This window comes from Colossoma macropomum, unplaced genomic scaffold, assembly GCF_904425465.1.
Source record: "Colossoma macropomum unplaced genomic scaffold, Colossoma_macropomum, whole genome shotgun sequence".
NCBI classification, from domain to species: Eukaryota; Metazoa; Chordata; class Actinopteri; order Characiformes; family Serrasalmidae; genus Colossoma; species Colossoma macropomum.
In genome coordinates, this window is record NW_023494810.1 from 33,933,855 (window position 1) to 33,954,581 (window position 20,727).

Genomic DNA, 20,727 nt, shown 5'->3' on the forward strand with positions numbered 1-20,727 from the left:
TAAGACACATATGACATATATTTTATTTGCTCGCTCAGAGCTGCAGATGGAAATTATGTTCCTGAAACACAAGAAATGTTCAGTTTTTAGTTTGAGTCTGTTATCCTGACGATAATATGTTCATTTTTGGAAAATCTTGTAGACCTTATGTGCCTCATTCCAATGTCCAATGAGGCGGTGACTGTCCGTCTCTCCAGCTGCCATGACTGTTTTTGTTTATGACCAGTTAAAAAAAACAAAACAAAACAGAAAACGTCATCAAATGATCAATCAATACAAAGACTGAGTTCTGGAGGAACACAAAGCTGAGTGAAAGTGACACACCTGCTTCTAAAGACCTGGACTGGAATGAAACGTCCAGCATACTGGACGTTTGGAATGAGCAGGATAAGCTCTTAAGCTCATATGGTTTAGATTTTAAGAGTAACTGACAGAATGAATGAGTGTTTACTGCACGTTGTAACCTACAATGACCATAAACAGACGGTTTTACGAGTGACACAGATTAACGTTATCAAATTAAGATTAGTAATTAGGTCAGAGACTCTGCGCTTACATAAAAATATGATGAGCTAAGCAGCAGAATATTTTCAAGTTTCTGATAACAGTCCATATTTCGCTTATTCAGGCCTTTTTAATCAAACACAGGTTCAGTTCTCCTTCTAAGAAGTGAGCCTTATCATGGTCCTGTGTCCCACACGTGTCCATTTAATCCTTCTTTTCTTATGGTTTAGAGGCCATGTGTCAAACACAAGGCCTGCAGGCCGGATCAGGAAGTATTTCATTTTATATTAATATCAGTCCGTTTCACAATGAGCTGCACTACAGTCAGTGGTGGACAGTAACTTAGGAAATGTAATTTGTTTCTGTACTTAAGTAGTTTTTTCGTGTATCTCTACTTTACTGAAGTTTTTCCATTTTGGGAGACTTTTTACTTTCACTGCACTACATTATGAGAAATCTGTCCTTCCTTTTGGTTTATGTGTGTATAAAACTTTAACGTCAAAACAAAAGAAGCGTGAAGCAGAACACCAATCAGGGCACAGCGGTCACTTTGTTTAGAGCTTGTTTTTGACCTGTTGGTCATACCGACCCAGTGCAGCACACGGTTCAACGTCAGGGCAGCAGCGTAAAATTTGGGAGTGTCTGTTCGACATAAATAAAGAAACTAACCTAACTTTGTGTAAACAGACCACAATATAGAAATATGTACTCATATGCAGTTGTGACTGACGTGTCTTTATTCTGAATTTATACAAACACATTTCATTTTATAGTAAATTAGTTTTGGCTAGTTTATGTTTATGAACAGAGACCTACAGATGCAGTTTAGTAAAGGAAACTCATTTGTGAATCTGAGTTTAAAGTTTTTATTAAACTTAAACTTGTAACTGAGTTCAAATAAATCTTAAACTGAAACTTTGCTTGTTTGTAAAAAGTGATTTCAGAGCCACTCAGTTCTACCTGATGGAAACTGTTTGCCTTCAGTGTTTTGTGCTTATGATAATTTTAATAGACATCAGCGTCACTAATTAATGACTCTATTAAAAGACTGGTTTACCAAGAGAGACACTGGAGTATTTTCACCTAAAATGAGTTAATGAAGCGAGTCTTGTTATAAGGACATCAGAGTCATAATTAATCTTTTAGTACTTTTACTTTCGATACTTAAGTACATTTGAAGGCAAATACTTTAGTACTTTTACTCAAGTGGAGGTCTAAAGGGACTACTTTCTACTTTAACTCAAGTACATGATTTGTGTACTTCGTCCACCACTGACTACAGTCCCCAGCATGCACTGCAACGTAATATGTGCTCTGACTCTCCTACATCAACAACAGTCTATGGGACAGCGGTTACACCTCAATTCTACACAGTTCCACTCCAGTCACATCAACAAACACACTAACAGCATTTCAGCTGCAGTTCAACCAAAATAAGCACCCAACGTCAGCTCAGCAGCTGAAACTGAGCCCAAGTCTTAATGAACGCGCAGCAGAGAAAGGATGGCAGGATCAACCAAACAGGCAGGTTAAAAGACTGAGCTCCTGGGTACATTTACACTCTGAATATTGGCGTAATATTTCACGGTTTACTACAACTGCCTGTATTTTACTGCAGTTTTTGCGTATTTTGAATAAACAACGGCCAGTTTGGCTTACGGCACAACATGGAACTAAAAATGAAATAAAAACTTTATTTTTCTGGCCCACAGATTCGTTTTAATGTGGCCCCTTTAGTGGTTGAGTTTGACACCTCTGGTTTAGAATATGTTGTCTTATATACCAAAAAACAGTCCCAATTCATTTTTAAATGACCATTTCTCCAGCTTCTCTATATCCCCTACAATTAAACAGGTATACGTAAACGAGCTCTGCTCTGATTGGCTGTAACTCAACAATTTGTCTGCTTTTCCCCCCAAATGTAGACAATCAGATGAGGCATAACAAGACAATGTAAAAGCTAAGAACAGAAGCAGCTTGAAGCCTGAATTCTGTCAGAACTTTAGTCCATATTTATAGATAACAGCGAGTCATACAGTGTCCGAAACCACATCATCTGCCTCTTATTTCGTCTGTTTTTTTCTGTTAATTTGCAGTTTTGTTCATTTTAGATTAACCTGATTAAATTCTACTTTAATTTCTTTTTCAATCCTTTTAATGTTGTAAATGCACTGAAAATGAGGGTCACTCTCTATGTATTTCCGAGTGAAAATAATTGTTGATTGCTGATTGATTGATAAGTTGATTGATTAATTTTTTGGTCTGTGTTGCAGGTCTAAACAGCAGGAATGGATGTATATATTTACAAATGAAATTATGCTGATCAGACAAAACATGAAATATCCTGTGCTCTTACTATCTGTGATGAAATACAAATCAATTTCTCTTAGAAATCACTGCTTTCTTTCATTATTTGCATTTTCCACACTGTCCCACCTTCTTCTGATTTGGGGTTGTAATTGGGGGTTTAAACTTCTATTAAAAAAAAAAAAACGTACTGCACTCTCACTGGGTCAGTTCCCCTCTAAGCAATGAGGTGGGACCCTCAAGGGCTCCATCTCAGTACCTTCAGTCAGGGAACATAACTGAACCATAATCCACTGAAATGATATGTTCTGAGCTGTACTGACTCCACACACCCCGTCTCGTCTCCAGGCTTTTATTTTACTGTTCTGTTTAAAACATTCGGTTATGAAAAGGTACAAATACGAACTTTTCACCTGGAAAAACTTATTTAAGGTTCACAGTCAGACCTTAAAACCACTGTTGGAGCTTTGAGGGAACATTTACACTGTTTGTACCTTGATGAACGAAAAATGTACCTGAACAGAACCATCAGAACCAATTCAGACACCAAAGACGTCTCAGCAGATCGACTATGTTTGGGGTGCCGGGGGAAACTGGGGGATTTTGATTTTTCACCGAACTATCGCTTTAATGTAACTCTGCATTAGTAGGTGTTTTACGGCTGTGCACTGATCTTAACTCGCGTCTATAAAGCGGCGTTCAGGCTGTAATGTTTGGTCTGAGGCCGGTTCAGTGATTGCGTAACTGCTGAGTGCCGTTTCTGTGCGTGTCGGTCTGAAAGTCCTCTCATTGTCACCATGCTCAGGTGTCACGCCTCTGTTTGCTGACTCCTGATTGGCTGTAGCTGCTGACCTGCAGGAGGTGTGTGAAGGAGGATGATGTGGAAGCACACACGTAGACACACACACACACACGCACACACACACGCACACACACACACGCACACACACACACGCACACACACACACACGCACACACACACGCACACACACACGCACACACACACACACACACACTGCCGCAATTGCGTCACGGCACATTTTACAGCTACTGTTCGTCACAGCTGTCGCACAAAAACCTCATATCTCCACTTTTATATTGAGAACAATTGTTTTACTGTCCTTTGGCATAAACACTTAAATAAGCTGGTTCTTCAAGGGTTCTTTAGTAGAGAAAATGGTTCTCTATAGGGCCACGAACACTCAAAAAACCCTTTGCATGATTAAAGGTTCTCTGCACCGTAAAGGTGTTCTTCAGATCGATGGAGAATGTGCTTTATAGCACCGAAAGGGGTTCCTCTATTGTTATGATGTCAAGCTTGTAAAAACAGAAGAACCCTTTTTGGTGCTATATAGGACCCTTGTCAAAAAGTTTTCCATCAATCTGAAGAACGTTTCATGATGCAAAGAACCATTTAATCGTGCAAATGGTTATTCGAGTGTTCAGGGTCCTATAGAGAACCCTCGAAGAACCATCTTTTTTTTTAACCCTTGTGTGGTGTTGATGTGTTTGTTCCTCAGTGGTCTGCTGGACCCACCACAATATTGTTTATTAAATCAATACAGCCATAACAATGTATGTAAAAATACCAGATGTTTAAAATATCACAAGTGTCCAGCGTAGGGTTCTCCTTTAGCAGCTGTAGCCAGTCAGCAGCCTGTCCATGTTGTCCACCCTCACACACACATATACAAACACACACACACACACACACACACACACACACACATATACACACACACACACACACTAACAGCAGGCCATGTAGGAGGAGAACAGAGTGAAGGACACAGCACCTCCACACTTTTACTCCCCGCAGGTTCACCCAACACCACACGTGTAATATAAATGTGTGGGGGGTGAACAGAGTGAAGACACTGAAAATGGGTTATTTTATATGTTCTTCACAGAAAATGAGCAAAGGCCAAAAATCTGAGGTTGAAATAATAATAAATCACATCATTTTTTTCTTTTGGTAAATACTGAAAATGGGTCCCACAGACCTGAACACCACACAAGGGTTAAGAGTGTATATACTAACATATATGGCATCATGAAATCAAAGAAACGTCCCCATTCCATCCCCACCTCCCACTTTGCATCTCCACTGGATTTTAATTTTGTCATAAATTCATTCTGCATATACACTTTATTAGAAATCCATTCTGAATATAAATCTTATTTCTCATTCTGGCTAGTCATTTTATTAGAACTTAACTCTGGAGAGTAATTTTACTAAAATTTGATGCTGCATATTAACTGTATTAATATGCAGAATTCTGGATTATCAGAAGTTAATTTTGCGTATTAATTTGGTCACAAATCTATTCTAGATATTTATTTTAAGAGAACTTAATTTCTTGAAAATTAATTTCATGAGAACTTCATTCTAGATTCCCAGTTTATTATCACTTTATTCTGGATTCTAATTTTTAAAAATTCATTCTGCATATACATTTTATCAGATCTTCATTCTGAAGCTCATCGAGGACATTGATTTGATCAGAAATTCATTCTAGATATTAACTTTATTACAACTTAATTCTAGATATGAATTCTATTAGAATTTTATTCATTTTAGAGTCTTCTTCAGTTTGTTGTCCATTCTGGACAAACTGTAATTGTTTACAGTAGCTAAGAATAACTGAAAGGTGTGAAATTATAAAACACTAATGTTGAATTAGACCGACTGTATATGTTTATCAGCAACTACACTGATTTTAAATTACTGTAAACAGTAGGGGTGGGAATCTTTAGGCACCTCACGATTCGATTCGATTACGATTCAGAGGCTGCGATGCGATTATAAAACGATTATCGATGCATCTTTTTTCTCTATACATGATTTCTGTCTTCCTACTGTCTGAGGACTTGGTAGTTTTAAAGCAAAGTATTTGTAATGATCCATAATGTAAATGCATATTAAATGCATATCTAAAATATCTTTTATTAATAAATCAAATGGAAGTGATGCGGCAAGTGAACTAGAAGGCTCTCATTCAGAGACGCTGCTGCCACTCATGTGCGATAAAATGCGCTGTTGCCCTGAAATAAGATCCCGTGGTGATGGGTGTCCACGCAGCGCGTTACAGCCACCCTTTTGGTCTCGTTGTAGAGGGGGGGGGGTATTTTCGAGACTGGACGCTGAATCTCGGCTCCAAAGTGTGCAGCATAACGCGAAAGCCCTGTTTCTCAACGACTGAGAACAGACAGCAGACAGCAGGTCACACAGCCCCGAGGTCTGGCCTCGCCAGTAGCGAACGAAGAAACAGATTAAGACGAACATTTGGAGACTTATTCGCATTTATAAGCAGCGCGGTTGGTTAAATCTGCTGAGAGACTGTCTTTCTCTAAAAAGTTGCGTAAATGAACTCGCTTCTCTTTCGTATTTTCCCGTTCCACCTTAAATGGTGCAGCAGTTACATTCAGTGCCTAAGGCAGAATTTAAGGTGGAACGGGAAAATTAGAACGAGAAGCTGGCGAATGAGAAGCGACTTCAGCCTCATAAAACAGCCGGACGCTGAGACATTTTACAAGAAACTCTTCTAGTTTTGAAGAAAGGTTTCCTGGCGGAGATGGGAGGAAAGCGGCTGTAGCTAAAGCTTAAAGCAGAGCGAAGTAAATCTGCGCTCTCGTTTACATTTTTAGCCCATACTAGGACATTAACACATACTGAGACATACTGGACATTAAATGTTGTGGCTCCTAAGGTGGTTTGACTTCATTGAAAGGCAAAATGGCTCTTCTTATCATTTGTGTTGTGACTCCTGATCTAACCTGGCTTTAATGCAGAGGGAGCCGGTCGGATTTCTCGCTCCTCCAGTAGTGTTTTGTTATGTGCCGCCACAGACTGTCCGGGCGCTGCACTTACCCACTTCCAGTTCCGCCTTTTGCGTTCCGTCAACATTAAGGTATAAATTAAATATTTAGAAAATCGATTTTTGACGTTGAATGAATCGATTCAGAATCGTTCACGTCCGCATCGCGATGCATCTAAGAATCGAGTTTTCCCCGCACCCCTAGTAAACAGTGACTCCAAACCTGTACTGTGTGATGATGCAGTATATATTTTGATGATTTGTTTAATGTTTTAATTCTGGAGCCATTTGCTGACCTGGTGGTTGTGCTGGTGACCCACAGCGATGGCCGCCACCGTCTGCGCCTGAAGGTGAGTTTTTACCTGCAGAGGAAACAAAAACACCTTTATACGCCCAGCTGAGGAACTCGGTCTCTATACACGCTCCCTCCACTGGAATGAGGAGCGTAACTCGATAACAGAACCACATTGAGCTCAGAACAATCAAGCATCTGTGCACTCCGGACAGAACCGGCAGCTTACTGACGTTTACAGAGACAGAGTTAGAGCTCTGAGCTTAGAACAGTGAAATAAAACTCCTTATTATCAGAACAAGCAGTAGAAGAACTCAGTTCAGCACAAGAACCTGACACAAATCAGTCCCACACCAAATCAAGTCGAGCAGTCAAGACGTGTTTGGTATCTGAAGGTTGCTGCTTTAGTTTTAACCATAGATACACATACCTAGATGCCGTGTTGGGGTCCACATCGCTGCTGGACTGCATTCAGTATCATTACAGAGCGGCAGTTTAAGAAAGATACTGTCCAAAATTACACTATTTCAGGAATATTACACTCAGAAAGTGGGATAGGATTATATAACAGAGGGAACGCAGCGATCCACACTCATGTCTGTGTGATGTTTGTGTAGATATGGCCGTGTGGTTGATGAGGCACAGAGAACCTGTGGATGTGATTGTTTTTCTCTGGTTTTATATTAAGCTTATTTCATTTAATAGTCCTTAAACTCCTTAATCTGTGTAGATATTGATAATAGATTAGCACTTTATTACACAAACCTGAAGTTAGGTTCTTATTTGCCAGCCTCTTGTTCGAATTTTCCCGTTCCACCTTAAATGGTGCAGCTCCAGGCGCCAGAAAGTGACTGCTGCGCCATTTAAGGTAGGACGGGAAAACAAGAAGCTGCGAATAGGAAGCCAACTTCAGCTTCATCCTTCTTACTGTGTTTTGGGGGTTTATTTTATTTTTATGTGTATTAAGATTAGAAGTGATTCACACATTGATGGATTTGCTGATGAGTCTGATTGTGTTTCTCACACTAAACTCAGTTTTTAACATCAGGTCCAGACTGAATACTTTCCTTTTCCGTTCGGACGGCTAATTATCACGATCAGTTATTAAAGATATAAAAGCTCCCGAGAGCAGATCCGTGCAGCCCAGATTAATCTGTGTCTGAGGATTATAACTAAACAGATTAGGTGAAAATCGGTTGAGTACTAAGGAAGTTGTGGCTGATTTAATCCTGAGACTCTTCGTCTCTCAATGCAAGTGAGTCTGTTCACAAGCGGATCTTGACCTCTCCAACATGGCGGACGCGCAGACGTATCGCCTCAGGTAGAGAACAGCAGACAGCGCGGGATCTAGATATGGATATCTATGGTTAACACTGAAGCTACTAAGCTAATGTAGCTAAGAAGTACCGTAAAAGACAAAAACTGCTAGTTAGCACTGCGCTAACTGCAGGCCTAAATCCTCACACACTCGCCTCAAACCGTGTGGAGCTGTTCAGCATCTCTGATAGTCTTGATTATGTGGTTTCTGACTCTGAGGCACTGTTAGCCGCTACCTGGAAGCCTGTATTTTGTCTGTACTTCGGTCCAGTGTTATAAACAACTGTAGGCCATACAGTCTACATTACATCATTATTGTAATGCTATACAGTAATATAACATTACAATATGCAATATTATTTCGCATATTAGCCTAAGCTTGTGCAGAATTAAAGAAGCAGTGTCAGAGAGCATTAGCGACTCACAACATTCATAATTTAACTCAATATGACACTGTGGTGCCTCGATATGACACTGTGGTGCCTCGACTGATGTTTTTTACAAAGCGCTGTGTGTTGCCTCAGTTTTCAGTACTATTTGAAAAGCTGTACCAAAAATAATGCTCTAGCCTTAAGCTAACACATTAGCCGTAGGCTAACTCGCTAGTCAAAATACAACGATACAGTATGACGTACATAAAATGGCAATTATTTTTCCTTCATTTCTGTCTTTTGTTATTCTTTGCAAATTAGTAAACAACTTTAACAGTTACATCATAAATAAAGCTGGTTCTACAGCTCTGACCAAACTAGCACAGAGTCAGCAACTAAATCAGTTTATATTCGGGTCATCATCTTTTTCTCTCTCAGTAGTTTGTAACATTTGTCTTTATTTATTTTCCCAAAATAAAAGTCTGTACTCCCGGCTAAGAGTGGGAATGGAGTAGACGTGCTGTGTCTCACTTCATTGTTTTTACATTTTATTAATTTAACTTTTCAAACCCTGCAACGCAACCTCAGGTTTTTCATTAACTGGACAAATTCGTTTTTTTTGCTGCCTATTCCCTGATAGCAAGAGGATAGCGGACCACTGTCGGCCCACTGATGGCAAAGCTGGTGGTCCAGTGGTGTTTTGCTCAGTGTTTACTGGGTGGTCCACTGTTGGTTAAGCGGAGTAATAATTCCACTTATCATCGCTCATTTTCCACTTACAGCCCAATTTACTCATCCTTGCTTCTTTTCTTTAGTTATACTTTGTAGTTTAGTAAGTAATTTTAATCCAGCTCAGTGTCGGCAACAACATTTTCAATATAATCATTTTATATCAGACCTACTCATTATTTTTTCGCTCTCAATTGTTTGTAATAAGTTGTACGTTTATTCTTTAAAATGGAAGTCTGTGTGCATTTAAAATTGGTTTAGGGAGATAAACTAGTTAGAGCTTGTATGCAGGACAGTAATCTGGGTGGTCCGAGGGTGGACCAGCAGTGGCGTACAATTAACGGGTTGCTGACCTTATCAAGCCAGCGGACCGATATATGCTCACTATCTGGGTTACTGAAATATGTCCTCCAAACCAACCAAACTAGGCAAGAAAGAAGACGCGAGCAACGATGTTAACATGGCGTCATTAGCCAGTCTCCTAGAGGAGCACCAACAAACCCTCTCTGAAGAATTTAAGTCTTCCATTTTAACTCTAGAAACCAAGCTGGGTTGCATCCAAGCTACGTTCAGCCAGAGTCATCGATCTTGAATCACGAAGCCACCAAAATAAAAGTCTGTGCACATTTAAAATCTGTTTGAAGAGAAAAAAAAAAACTAGCTAGACCTTGTGTGGAGGACAGTAATCTGGGTGGTCTGAGGGTGGTCCAGCAGTGGCATACAGTCAGCGTGGGCTCTGACTTTATCAAGCCAGTGAACCGTTATATGCTGCCATCCGGGATGCTGTATTATTACATCCCTAGAAAGCACATAAACAAACCTAGAAGGAGAAAACTGAGGGAAAATGAGGGGAAAGTCTTTCGACTGAACTATTCCTTTAAGCTCTGTGGCCAATTCTGTGAAACTTACCAAAGCATGTTTTCCCCTTTCACCCCATGCACTCTTCCACTAGCTGTATTGTTTTTTTTAGGTGCGGTCAGTGCAGCAGTCAGGCACGCTGACCACCCTTCCCCCTCTGCTCTGAATAACACTGCACAGCGGACATGAGATTATCATCTTCAATAAATATCCGTCTCCGTTTGTCTCTCTTACATGTGCGCTAATGAGTTCACTACTGACCGCTGATAAACATGACTGCGTCTGATCAGCGAGCAGCTCTCTCTGGTCTCACTCTCCAACAGCAGAATCAGGGAGAGGGGCGACAGGCCTAAATTTAGTGACCCAAATACACACTAATATCCAAACAGTCCAGTTAGTGTATACAGTTACAGCAGGACGGAGATGAGAGCCATTGATGTACGAGAGGACATATGGTCAACAGCCCGCAAATCAACAACAACAACAACAGCTGTTTTACACCCACTGTAACGTCCTGCAGGACAGAAGACGGCGCTGCATATGCAAATCTTATAAGACGACCATGGGGAAAAACCTGATTTTGTCCCGATTTCCCAATTTACCCCAACTGTAGGTGATCAGCCAAGACATATTTGGTGCCTGAAGTTTGCTTCTTTGTTTTTTTTCTTTAAAAATATCTTTTCAGTTCCCGAGTGGACCAACCGTCTAAGCGTTGGCCCTGTCGTCAGGAGATCGCAAGTTCGATCCCTGTTGATGCTACAGCCGTCCGTAGCCGGGAGTCCAAGAGAGCACAACTGGCCTCGCTCTCTCTAGGTGGGTAGGATGGCCAGGAGATTTTCACATAATTGGAATTTTGCTTTCCAAAACATGGAATAAAGATTATACATACAAACCATCAATACACACTCATTCCTACCCTTGTAGCCAACTGCTACATCACAAATATACCCATAAAGTACGGATATCTGCAAAGTGGAGAGAAGGTACAAAATCCTCCTCCTTTAAGGGCTTCGTCAGTTTTACGTCGAATCACAGGACGTAAAACACAGGATAGACCACCAAAACCAGGGGGCTCCTGAGCGGTGCAACCGTCTAAGCGCTGGCTCTGTCATCAGGAGGTCGCAAATCCGATCCCTACTGATGATACAGCCACCTGCGGCTGTCTCGCTCTCTCTGGGTGGGTAGGATGGCCCTGGTCTTCAGACCATCACCCAGCGTGATGCTAGCCAGCGCAGGCGTCTGTTAGCTGACATAGCAGAACTGGTGGTTAGTGTTCTCCTCCAAGCGTGTTCAGCTCTCCTGCGACGTTATGACGAAGATATGTGGTGGAGCTTCACAGGACTCGGAGGATTGTGATTTGCCTATGTTTGCCTTCGCTCTCCTAGCGCTGGTGGTATCATGTTTTGGGGAAAAAAAATTCCCCCCAAAAAAACGAAACCAGCATATGTTGTGTTTTGGATGTTGGTATGCTGGTCAACCAGCATGACCACACTGGGTGACCATCTTAGAATTCATGGACTGTGTTTTACCCAGCTTATGTAGCTAATTGGAAGTGAATTAGTCACAAATTAGCATGATGCTAACTGCATGCCTAAATAATCACACGCCCACATCAAACCGCATGGAGTTGCTAAACAATCATAGACTTGCAGTGTAGATAAAACTGTGACACTGTATGATATTAAACAGCTATAGAGTCATTGAATTCTGTCAGTATTTTAGTCCATGTTTACAGATAAGTGAGTCATACAGTGTCAGAAACCACATAATCAAGATTATCAACCAACTCCACGTGGTTTGAGGCATGTCTGTGATGATTTAAGCCTCCAGTTAGCACCATGCTAATTATTACTGTATGTAAGCTTCCATTACTTGTTAGGTACATTAGCCTCGAAACAAACCTCAGACACTAAACACGTCTCAGCTGATCAACTACATTCTAAATGAGGGTGGGGAACAATAAGGGAGGGTGAATCTTGTACATCTGAATTTTTGCTGAACTATTTCTGACGCTTATGCTAAACAAGATCAGCTAAAATATGCAGGCGTGTGTTGGGGCGTGCGGCTCAGGCTTAAGAGGAAAAATAGCTTTGCGAAGTTGCTGAGCTGGAATCGGGGCGTGTTGTCCGTGCGCTGCCACTTTGGCCCACTTCAGTATCGCTGTTAGCCAACTTCAGGATCAGGTTCATTACTGGCCTTTGCCTCCAGAGTCTCAGCATGCTGAGTCATTTATAACTGGAAGGAATGAGGCACCTTGACACATTTCAATTACGGTCACATCCTCAAAGTCACGACATCTCCAGAAATATCCTCACCCCAAATACTGACCCCTCAGTAGACTGTGGCTAGTTTTAGTCTCAGGTTATAGATAAACTCTAAAGGTTATACAGTAGAATACAGTTCATAAACAGCTGTAACAACCTGCACACTCTGAGGCACCACCACAACACAGGGCTGGTTATATTTCAGTATGTTGTTTATCTGGTGGATAAATACCTCAATCTATACTTCATATTTTGCATTTTATTTATGCGTATCTGTGTGAAAGCATACACGAATAGATCACTGTAAAAATGCATTGTGAGCTACTCTAACCAAAGATAAATCCCTCACATGCACAACAATGAATACAAGTGTAAAAATGTAAATATGCATTTCTATGAAGATGGAGGTTCAACTGTACAGTTTTTGGAGTGTTGGAATCAATTATAATAATATTCAATAAAGCCTTTTCTCACTTTTTAGCTTTTCAGGCTATTTTCAAACATATAAATAATAATAAAACACTTATTTTTATTTATCTTTATTCCACTACTGTGTAATTTTCTTCCATGTACATTTGTGTAATTTGTGTATTTTATTAATAATTCTGAATCACACCAGAATAAATCAAGGTGGATCTGTAAATTTGAGATTTTCTACTGAAACATTTCCTAAACAATCTAAACGGAATCAAACCGCAGTCTCGCAGGGCCAGATGTGGTCTCAGAACGAGGAGGTCTGGGGGGCAATCATGAGAGATTTCGTGCTAAATGTGGGGGAAACATAAACTAATTAGGGTGCAAAACAACTGAGTACGAAATTTCTTGAATGCAATGCCTTGTGAAGGCGGAGTTGACAGTAGGGGGGGACGCTCATCAACACTGTCTGACGATCAACAGACCAGTTGTTGGCACATGGATGTAATGTAAGTTAGCACGGCTGACAAACCCCAGTTTAGCATGTAGCTGTGTGTTTGGTTAGCTAACAACAGTGTTACCTAGCTTTGTTTGTTTTATTGATTGAACTCCAGATGTTAAAAGAGCACTAGAGGAATTTGGGGGCGGGGTTTAGAGGGGGCGTGCCCTTGTTAGCCACGGATTTTGCAGCAATACAGCACCAAAAGTTCGACAAGTTTTCCCCAGACATGTATTCTCATTACGAGATCACACCTCGTTCTAAGAGTCTGATCAAATCGTTGTGAGCTCATGACTCAGTAATGCCCCCTAGTGGCCACCAGTCCAAAAATACCAAAGCTGTAAATACACAGAGACTTCAGGCTGTTATACTGGACACAAACTAAGCCTCATCTTTAGCCCTATTGGAGCTGGATTAGTTTTACCACAAGAGGTCTGTTAATGTCATTTGTGCATGATTTCACTGGCCGATTCGTAAAGAATAAAGGATCCGAGTTATTTCCCCAAATTACCCCAAATAGCCTGGATCGAAACATTGGAAACATCAGGATTATATTAGCCTCGCTTTCAGGTAAAACAAAATGTTGTCAATTTGAACAGGACTGCTAGTTTTACAGCACCCACCCAGATTAAACTAATCCAGCTCCAACAGGGCTTTAAATCTATAAGGCTGTGCAGACTCACCAGGTAAGCAGGTGAGGCGATGAAGGCCCCCAGCGCCCCCGCCAATGCTCCCGCCACCATGCTTCCCCCCGGCGCGTCCGTCAGGCCCATGGCTTCGCTGTAGGAGTAGAACCCAAGTCGCACTCCGTTCATCAGACCCTGATACAGCAAGCCTGCCGTCAGGCCCTTCTGCAGACCTCGCAGGCCGTCGGTCCGGCCCACCACCCACAGGGCCTGCAGGACGCCACGGTAGTGGCGCTGGTAGGACCCCCGTGCTCGCAGCTCCCCCTGCAGCTGCAGACGAGTCTTCACCACCTCAAGAGGGTTGGTGAATACACACGCTCCGCAGCAGGCTAGCGCACCCAGGGTGAAGTCCAGAGGGGGCCACAGGGCACGGGGGGGCTTAGGGAGGCCAGGGGTGGTCCGGGGTAAGGGGGGCATAGAGCTTGGGGTGATGAATGCAGTGTTTGTGGGGTAGTTGATGAGCTGGGTGCCTGTCATTGTTGGCATGCTGGTGTGTAGCTAGATGTTAGCTTGTGGACATTAGCTAAGAGGTGACGACGATGGTTGCCGTGGTGATGGCAAGTATTACAACCACTAGTCACGGTTCCTGAGGGTTCTTGGTACAAGGCATAAATAATATATATAGTAATTTAAAGTTAAGTTAAGAGGTGTAATAACTTCACTCTCGTTCCTCTGCAGGACTGCAGTGATGGTTGCCGTGGCGATGAAAAGAATGAGTTTGCAGAGGCGATAAGGCCAAAGCGGTTCAGCGCTGAGGTCACGTGTGTCGTCCAGTGTTTGAGTTGTTTCGTTAAGGCTTATGAAAGAGCCCGGCTGGACGGTCACCTGAGAAACGTCACTTTCAACACTTTCATACTTTCCAGCTTCTCTTCCTCAAGCAGACCTCACTGTCCGTCTCTGTGTGCATAGGTGGACGAGGTCACTGAGCTACAGCTGACCCCTATGAAAAAGAAACACACTGTTATTGTATATTCCAAAAATATAAACAAAATATAATTTAATATATTGACAGGTAGTGCTGAGTGAAGGCAAAAATTTAATATCATTATACTTCAAAAGGTTTTCATGATACAGAATATGTCACAATATCTATTTTTTCTCACATCTGATTAGTCAGAACAGACAAAGTAGGGCCACATTTAAAAACACTATGAGCACAGTTACTATTACAACATTTCACACACTGTGCTGCACTAAATCAAACCAAAACAAAACAAAAATCAAACCACCTAAGGATATTTACCACAATATTTTATGTCCATTTTACCATCCTGGCTGTAAATGTGTCTCAGTATGTGCTGAGGTTCTAGTATAGACTAAAAAATATAAATAAGAACGCAGACTTACTTTGCTCTGCTTTAAGCTTTAGCTCAGCTATAGCTGCTTTTCTCGCATCTCCAGCAGGAAACTTTTCCACAAAACTTGAACAGTTTCTTGTAAAATGCCTCTCAGTGTTCGACTTTTCACGAGGCTGAAGTCGCTTCTCGTTCTCCAGCTTCTTGTTCGATTTTTCCCGTTTCACCTTAAATGGTGCCTGAGGGGCCAGAATGTAACTGCTGCACCATTTAAGGTGGAACAGGAGAATTCAAACAAGAAGCTGGCGAATGAGAAACTGACTTCAGCCTCACGACTTTTAAGTGTTTCAGTTTCTCACTGCAGATTAAACGTATCAGGAAACCAGCTGGAGTGATTATAAACACAAATAAGTCCATTCATCTCTAAATTATCGATGTTCATCTTAAATCTCTCTCTTTGCCGTTTCGTTAGCTATTAGCTGGGCGAGACTGCTGTCTGTGTTGCTATGGTGACCAGCAGTCTGCGCTGATCTTCAGGGTTAAAGGGTGAATCAGCAGTTCTACATTAACTCCAGAGTTTAAGACCATTTATTGTTAAACTGTGTTGAACGATCAGCAGAGCTTTATTTTACTGTAAAGGAGGATTATTTTATTTTTACCTACAAATCTGATTCTGCTGTGGAGCAACAACAGGACAGTAAAAGAGCCGCATGTTGCTGACCCCTGGTATAGAAGATATCTTGATATGCTCAGAAACAGCACATTTTGATGTAGTTTATCCTGATAATGATAAACAGTGTCATACTGCCCAGCCTTATAGTGAAGATCTTACCGTTTTGTGTGAGGAGGTTGTCCTGCAGCAGCAGCACATGGGTCCAGCAGACTGGGCAGCTTGTTTTGACCCCAGGAACAATTCTGCAACAATTCTGGACAGATAAGGACCAGATTTAACAGTGAAACCAACAAAGACATGAAAAAATGCCTAGAAGTCTCTGTCCATCTTACAAAGAAAGCAAGAGTACACACAAATAAGGAAAACGCAGGTCTGCTCTGACAGTCATGAACAGTGGCACATTTTTATGACCAACTATAACAAAGTCTGCCCTCTGAAGTTTTCAACAGCTTTAAAATGATCTGCTCATTCTTGTGAAAATGAAATGCTGGAGAAAGTCAACAAATAAGTAAGAATACTGTCATAAGCAGGTTGCAAATAAATGAGAACAGCCTACTTGCACTCTATTCTTAATATTCCTTAGTAAACTCATTTCAGAGACACTTAGGCCCTTTACTTTAATCCCCTTTTATGCTTTTATTCTACTTTATGTACTTTGTACTCCATTTTATTATGTTATTTTAAGATTTTGATCTTTTACTGTTATTCATTCTTAAGCATTTAGTCTTTATTCGTCCTGTTGATGTTCTTTTTGTTTTTGTTTATGTAAATTTGTTATAGAAATAAACTTGTCTGGCCTCCTCTGCTGAAAACGAGTCATGTAAAGCAGCACATTTCCATGAAACCTAATTTTTCTAACAGCTTTGGAATAATATGATTTTTTTGTTTTGTTTTGTAATGAAAAAAGACATGAAAAAGTGATCTGATGTCTCTCAAAAATACATTTTGACACTTGAATGAGGAAAAATAAAGGTCTGCTGACAGTGACAATCGCGAAGAGCAGCACATTTCTACGAAGAAATACTTGTTTCTTAATTTTTTCCCCAACAGCTTTTAAATAATACCCTTAATTCACGCAAGAAAACAGAAAATATATCACAAAATTAAGAATAAGAGGACCGCGCATGCGCACTAGCACTTGAACGCCAAACCAGCGATGTATAAACAGTTTGGCGACAGTTTGCAGCGCTCCATTAAGCCGTAACGCGGTTAAAAGGTTCTCGTTGTGGTTCTGCGGGTCTGTAAACCGGGTTGCTCGGCGCTGTGCTCGGGTTCCACACTCACCCATCCGCGCTCTGCTCCGCCGTCTCGCTTTGTGCCGCTCGACGTTCAGTAAACATGCTGCTCGAACCTGAACGTCCACAGTGACGCCCCGCCCACTCCCTGCGCAGCCAATCACAGCGCCCTTCAGCGCCACATCGCCGTCTGTCAGGCTGGCAGCCAATCAGGTTCCACATTCCTCTTTTTCATCCATACCGTGCCAGAGACAGAGCAGAAACGGGGGGAAAGGTTAAAGGGGGCTTTGGGGGAAATGTGTGATATAATCCCCCCCGAGAAAACTGATCTTAAACTCAGACTAAAATAACAACGGAGAAAAAGAAGAGCGTGCAGAAAAAGACTTCGCTGGCTTTGCTAAATATTATATTTATGAGATTTCCTAACAACTTTCAGATAACATTAAATTCAGCTAATCTAATAATGAAATAGAAAGAGAAAAAAACGCGCATGCGCAGTAGCACGCATGGAGCAAGCTAAAGAGCCCTTAGAGAACCATACATCACATATATACAACGATCAGGCATAACATTATGACCACCTCCTTGTTTCTCCGCTCATTGTCCATTTTATCAGCTCCACTTACTATATAGGTGCACTTTGTAGTTCTACAGTTACAGACTGTAGTCCATCTGTTTCTCTGATACTTTTTCACCCTGTTCTTCAGTGGTCAGAACCCCCATGGACCCTCACAGAGCAGGTACTATTTGGGTGGTGGGTCATTCTCAGCACTGCAGTAACACTGACGTGGTGGTGGTGTGTTAGTGTGTGTTGCGCTGGTCTGAGTGGATCAGACACAGCAGTGCTGCTGGAGTTTTTAAACACCTCAGTGTCACTGCTGGACTGAGAACCAGAAATATCCAGCCAGCAGCGTCCTGTGGGCAGCGTCCTGTGACCACTGATGAAGGACTAGAGGATGACCAACACAAACTGTGCAGCAGCAGATGAGCTGTCGTCTCTGACTTTACATCTACAAGGTGGACCGACAAGGTAGGAGTGTCTAATAGAGTGGACAGTGAGTGGACACACTGTTTAAAAACTCCAGCAGCACTGCTGTGTCTGATCCACTCAGACCAGCGCAACACACACTAACACACCACCACCACGTCAGTGTTACTGCAGTGCTGAGAATGACCCACCACCCAAATAGTACCTGCTCTGTGGGGGTCCATGGGGGTCCTGACCACTGAAGAACAGGGTAAAAGGGGGCTAACAAAGTATCAGAGAAACAGATGGACTACAGTCTGTAACTGTAGAACTACAAAGTGCACCTATATAGTTCTTTAAGGGCTCTTTAGTAAAAGCATTGGTTCTATTTATTTATTTATTCAATTGGTTCTTTGCATGATGAAACAGTTCTTCAGACTGATGGAGAATTTTTTTTAAATGGTTCTTTACAGAACATGGTTCTGCAGAGCATGAAAATGGGTTCAACACTTGACATGATACCAAAACCCATTTTAGTGCTATATAGAACCATATATAATGTATTCTCCATCATATTTTACACATACATTCTATATAGCACCGAAAAGGGTTCTGCTGTTGCTGTGACGTCAAGCTTCTAACAACTGCAGAACACTTTTTTGGTGCTGTATAGAACCATATATAACAGATTCTCCATCAATCTGAAGAACGCTTTTATGATGCAAAGAACCCCATAATCATGCAAAGGGTTCTTTGAGTGTTCCTAGTTCTATAGAGAACCATTTTCTTTACTAAAAAGCTCTTAAAGAACCATCTTTTTAAAGCATGCATACTCCATCATATAAATTTTACATGGTTCCATATAGCACCTAAAGGAGTTCTGCTGTTGTTATGACGTCAAGCTTGAAACAACATAAGAACCCTTTCAGATGCTATATAGAACCATATACAACACATTCTCCATCAGAGAGAACGTTTTAGGCATGAAATGGTTCTATATAGCACTCAGTTCTAAATAGTACCACTGCTTTGAGTAAAGAAATTTTTAAGCATATATATATATATTTTAGATTAGCTTATTTAATATATATAAGATTAGCTGGTTAAGATATATATATATATATATATATATATATATATATATATATATATTAAATAAGCTAATCTCAACAGTGTGTTTATTTTTTGCTTAGAAAAATCACTAAATATCATTTGAATAATTATGAATAAACATAAATACAAAAAAACCCACCTAGTTGTGAGCTGTCGGTTTGAGGTCTGAGGAGCAGGTTTGGTTCCAGATTTCTCCTGGATATTATACACATCATGCCTGGACACATTTAGACCATAAACACAGGGATGACCAGTCCACTCCACTCCTCCCTCTGAGCGTATCTGATTACACTGTTTATGTGTGTGTAAACAGGCAGCCCACGCATGCAGTGTGTAACTCTACCAGTACTGTAACTCAGCACAGAGAACCTACAGAGCTCATAAACACATCAGTCACTCTGCACACATCTGCTCCACAGACCCCCGAGGACGAAACAAACAGGCCGATTCACTCAGTCTCAGCTTTATCAGTGTCAGTGATTAAAGAACCACCACTGTCCGGCCAATCAAACCAAACTGAACTGACTGACAGTCTATTTAGGGCTGGTTGAATGAAGCTTAGTCCAGTCATTTGAGCTGCATCTCAATGCATGAAATGTGCTGCATATAAATAGGTTTTACCTTTATTACATTAAGCCTGCAGCCAGAAATTCTCCAGTGGAAGTTTTTGTTTTTGTATAAGGAAAATGTGAGTATTTTTGTGCCATTAAATTTTCAAAATTCCTGCATGATTAAATGGTTAAGATGTAAACAGAGCAGTTCAGAGTGGTTTGGTGTGAAACGCTCTGTTCTAGAGAAACTTACTGAGTCAGAACTGTTCACAGTGGTGGTGACAGGAACCAGACGTCCACCTCTAAAAGCTCCCTCACAGAAAGTTCCTACATGAAATGGTTATGAATTCACTGCCTGATGTCTGAGACACTGTTTTATGATAGTTTTGAGGAGATTTTGGCCTTAATCTCCAGTCATGGTGGAAGGATAGATAATATGCAGGGTGCTGTGAGGCAAAATAGTCCCCAAAGAAAACTTATTATTTCAGATTTCCCACTATTTTACCACCATCAATATTCAATTTAAAACTCAGAAGACTCGTGTAGGTTCACTGGGTGTTTTGGATAGTAAATAAAATAGCTATATTTGTGTTGTAGACATTGCCCAATTATTTTAAAGGCATTATTCTTTGGACATCTGGCTCCCATCATCACCACTACAAACAGTTCTGGTAAGTTTCTCTAGAACGTCTCAAACCACTCAATCTTAACCAATTAACTGTGGAGAAATTTTGAAAAAAAAATGGTGGAATTCCCCTTCAATCTGCTAGATACACCTGAAATGAATTTCTGGCCACTGCTTTGAATGTCTTGATTTAATTACACAGAAATTTG

The 20,727-nt window shown here is 41.1% G+C and overlaps 1 protein-coding gene across 3 annotated transcripts in view; it reads right to left on the minus strand.

Annotated features, from left to right (window-relative positions):
* The window catches only part of slc25a34 (solute carrier family 25 member 34), a 25,240-nt gene extending 5,688 nt beyond the window's left edge, over nucleotides 1-19,552 (minus strand). The window contains exons 1-5 of one of the 3 annotated variants that reach the window (XM_036559821.1): nucleotides 19,482-19,552; nucleotides 17,312-17,488; nucleotides 16,187-16,269; nucleotides 14,057-14,999; nucleotides 6,926-6,991 (exon numbers count right to left, since the gene is read on the minus strand). In XM_036559821.1, the coding sequence (XP_036415714.1) occupies nucleotides 6,926-6,991; nucleotides 14,057-14,545 (555 nt within the window). In that variant the 5' untranslated portion in view covers nucleotides 14,546-14,999; nucleotides 16,187-16,269; nucleotides 17,312-17,488; nucleotides 19,482-19,552. Of the gene's footprint in view, nucleotides 1-6,925; nucleotides 6,992-14,056; nucleotides 15,000-16,186; nucleotides 16,281-17,311; nucleotides 17,867-19,481 lie in introns of those variants that run through there. The other 2 variants (XM_036559819.1, XM_036559820.1) reach the window with 2 other exon arrangements.
* Nucleotides 19,553-20,727: the final 1,175 nt, after the last annotated feature.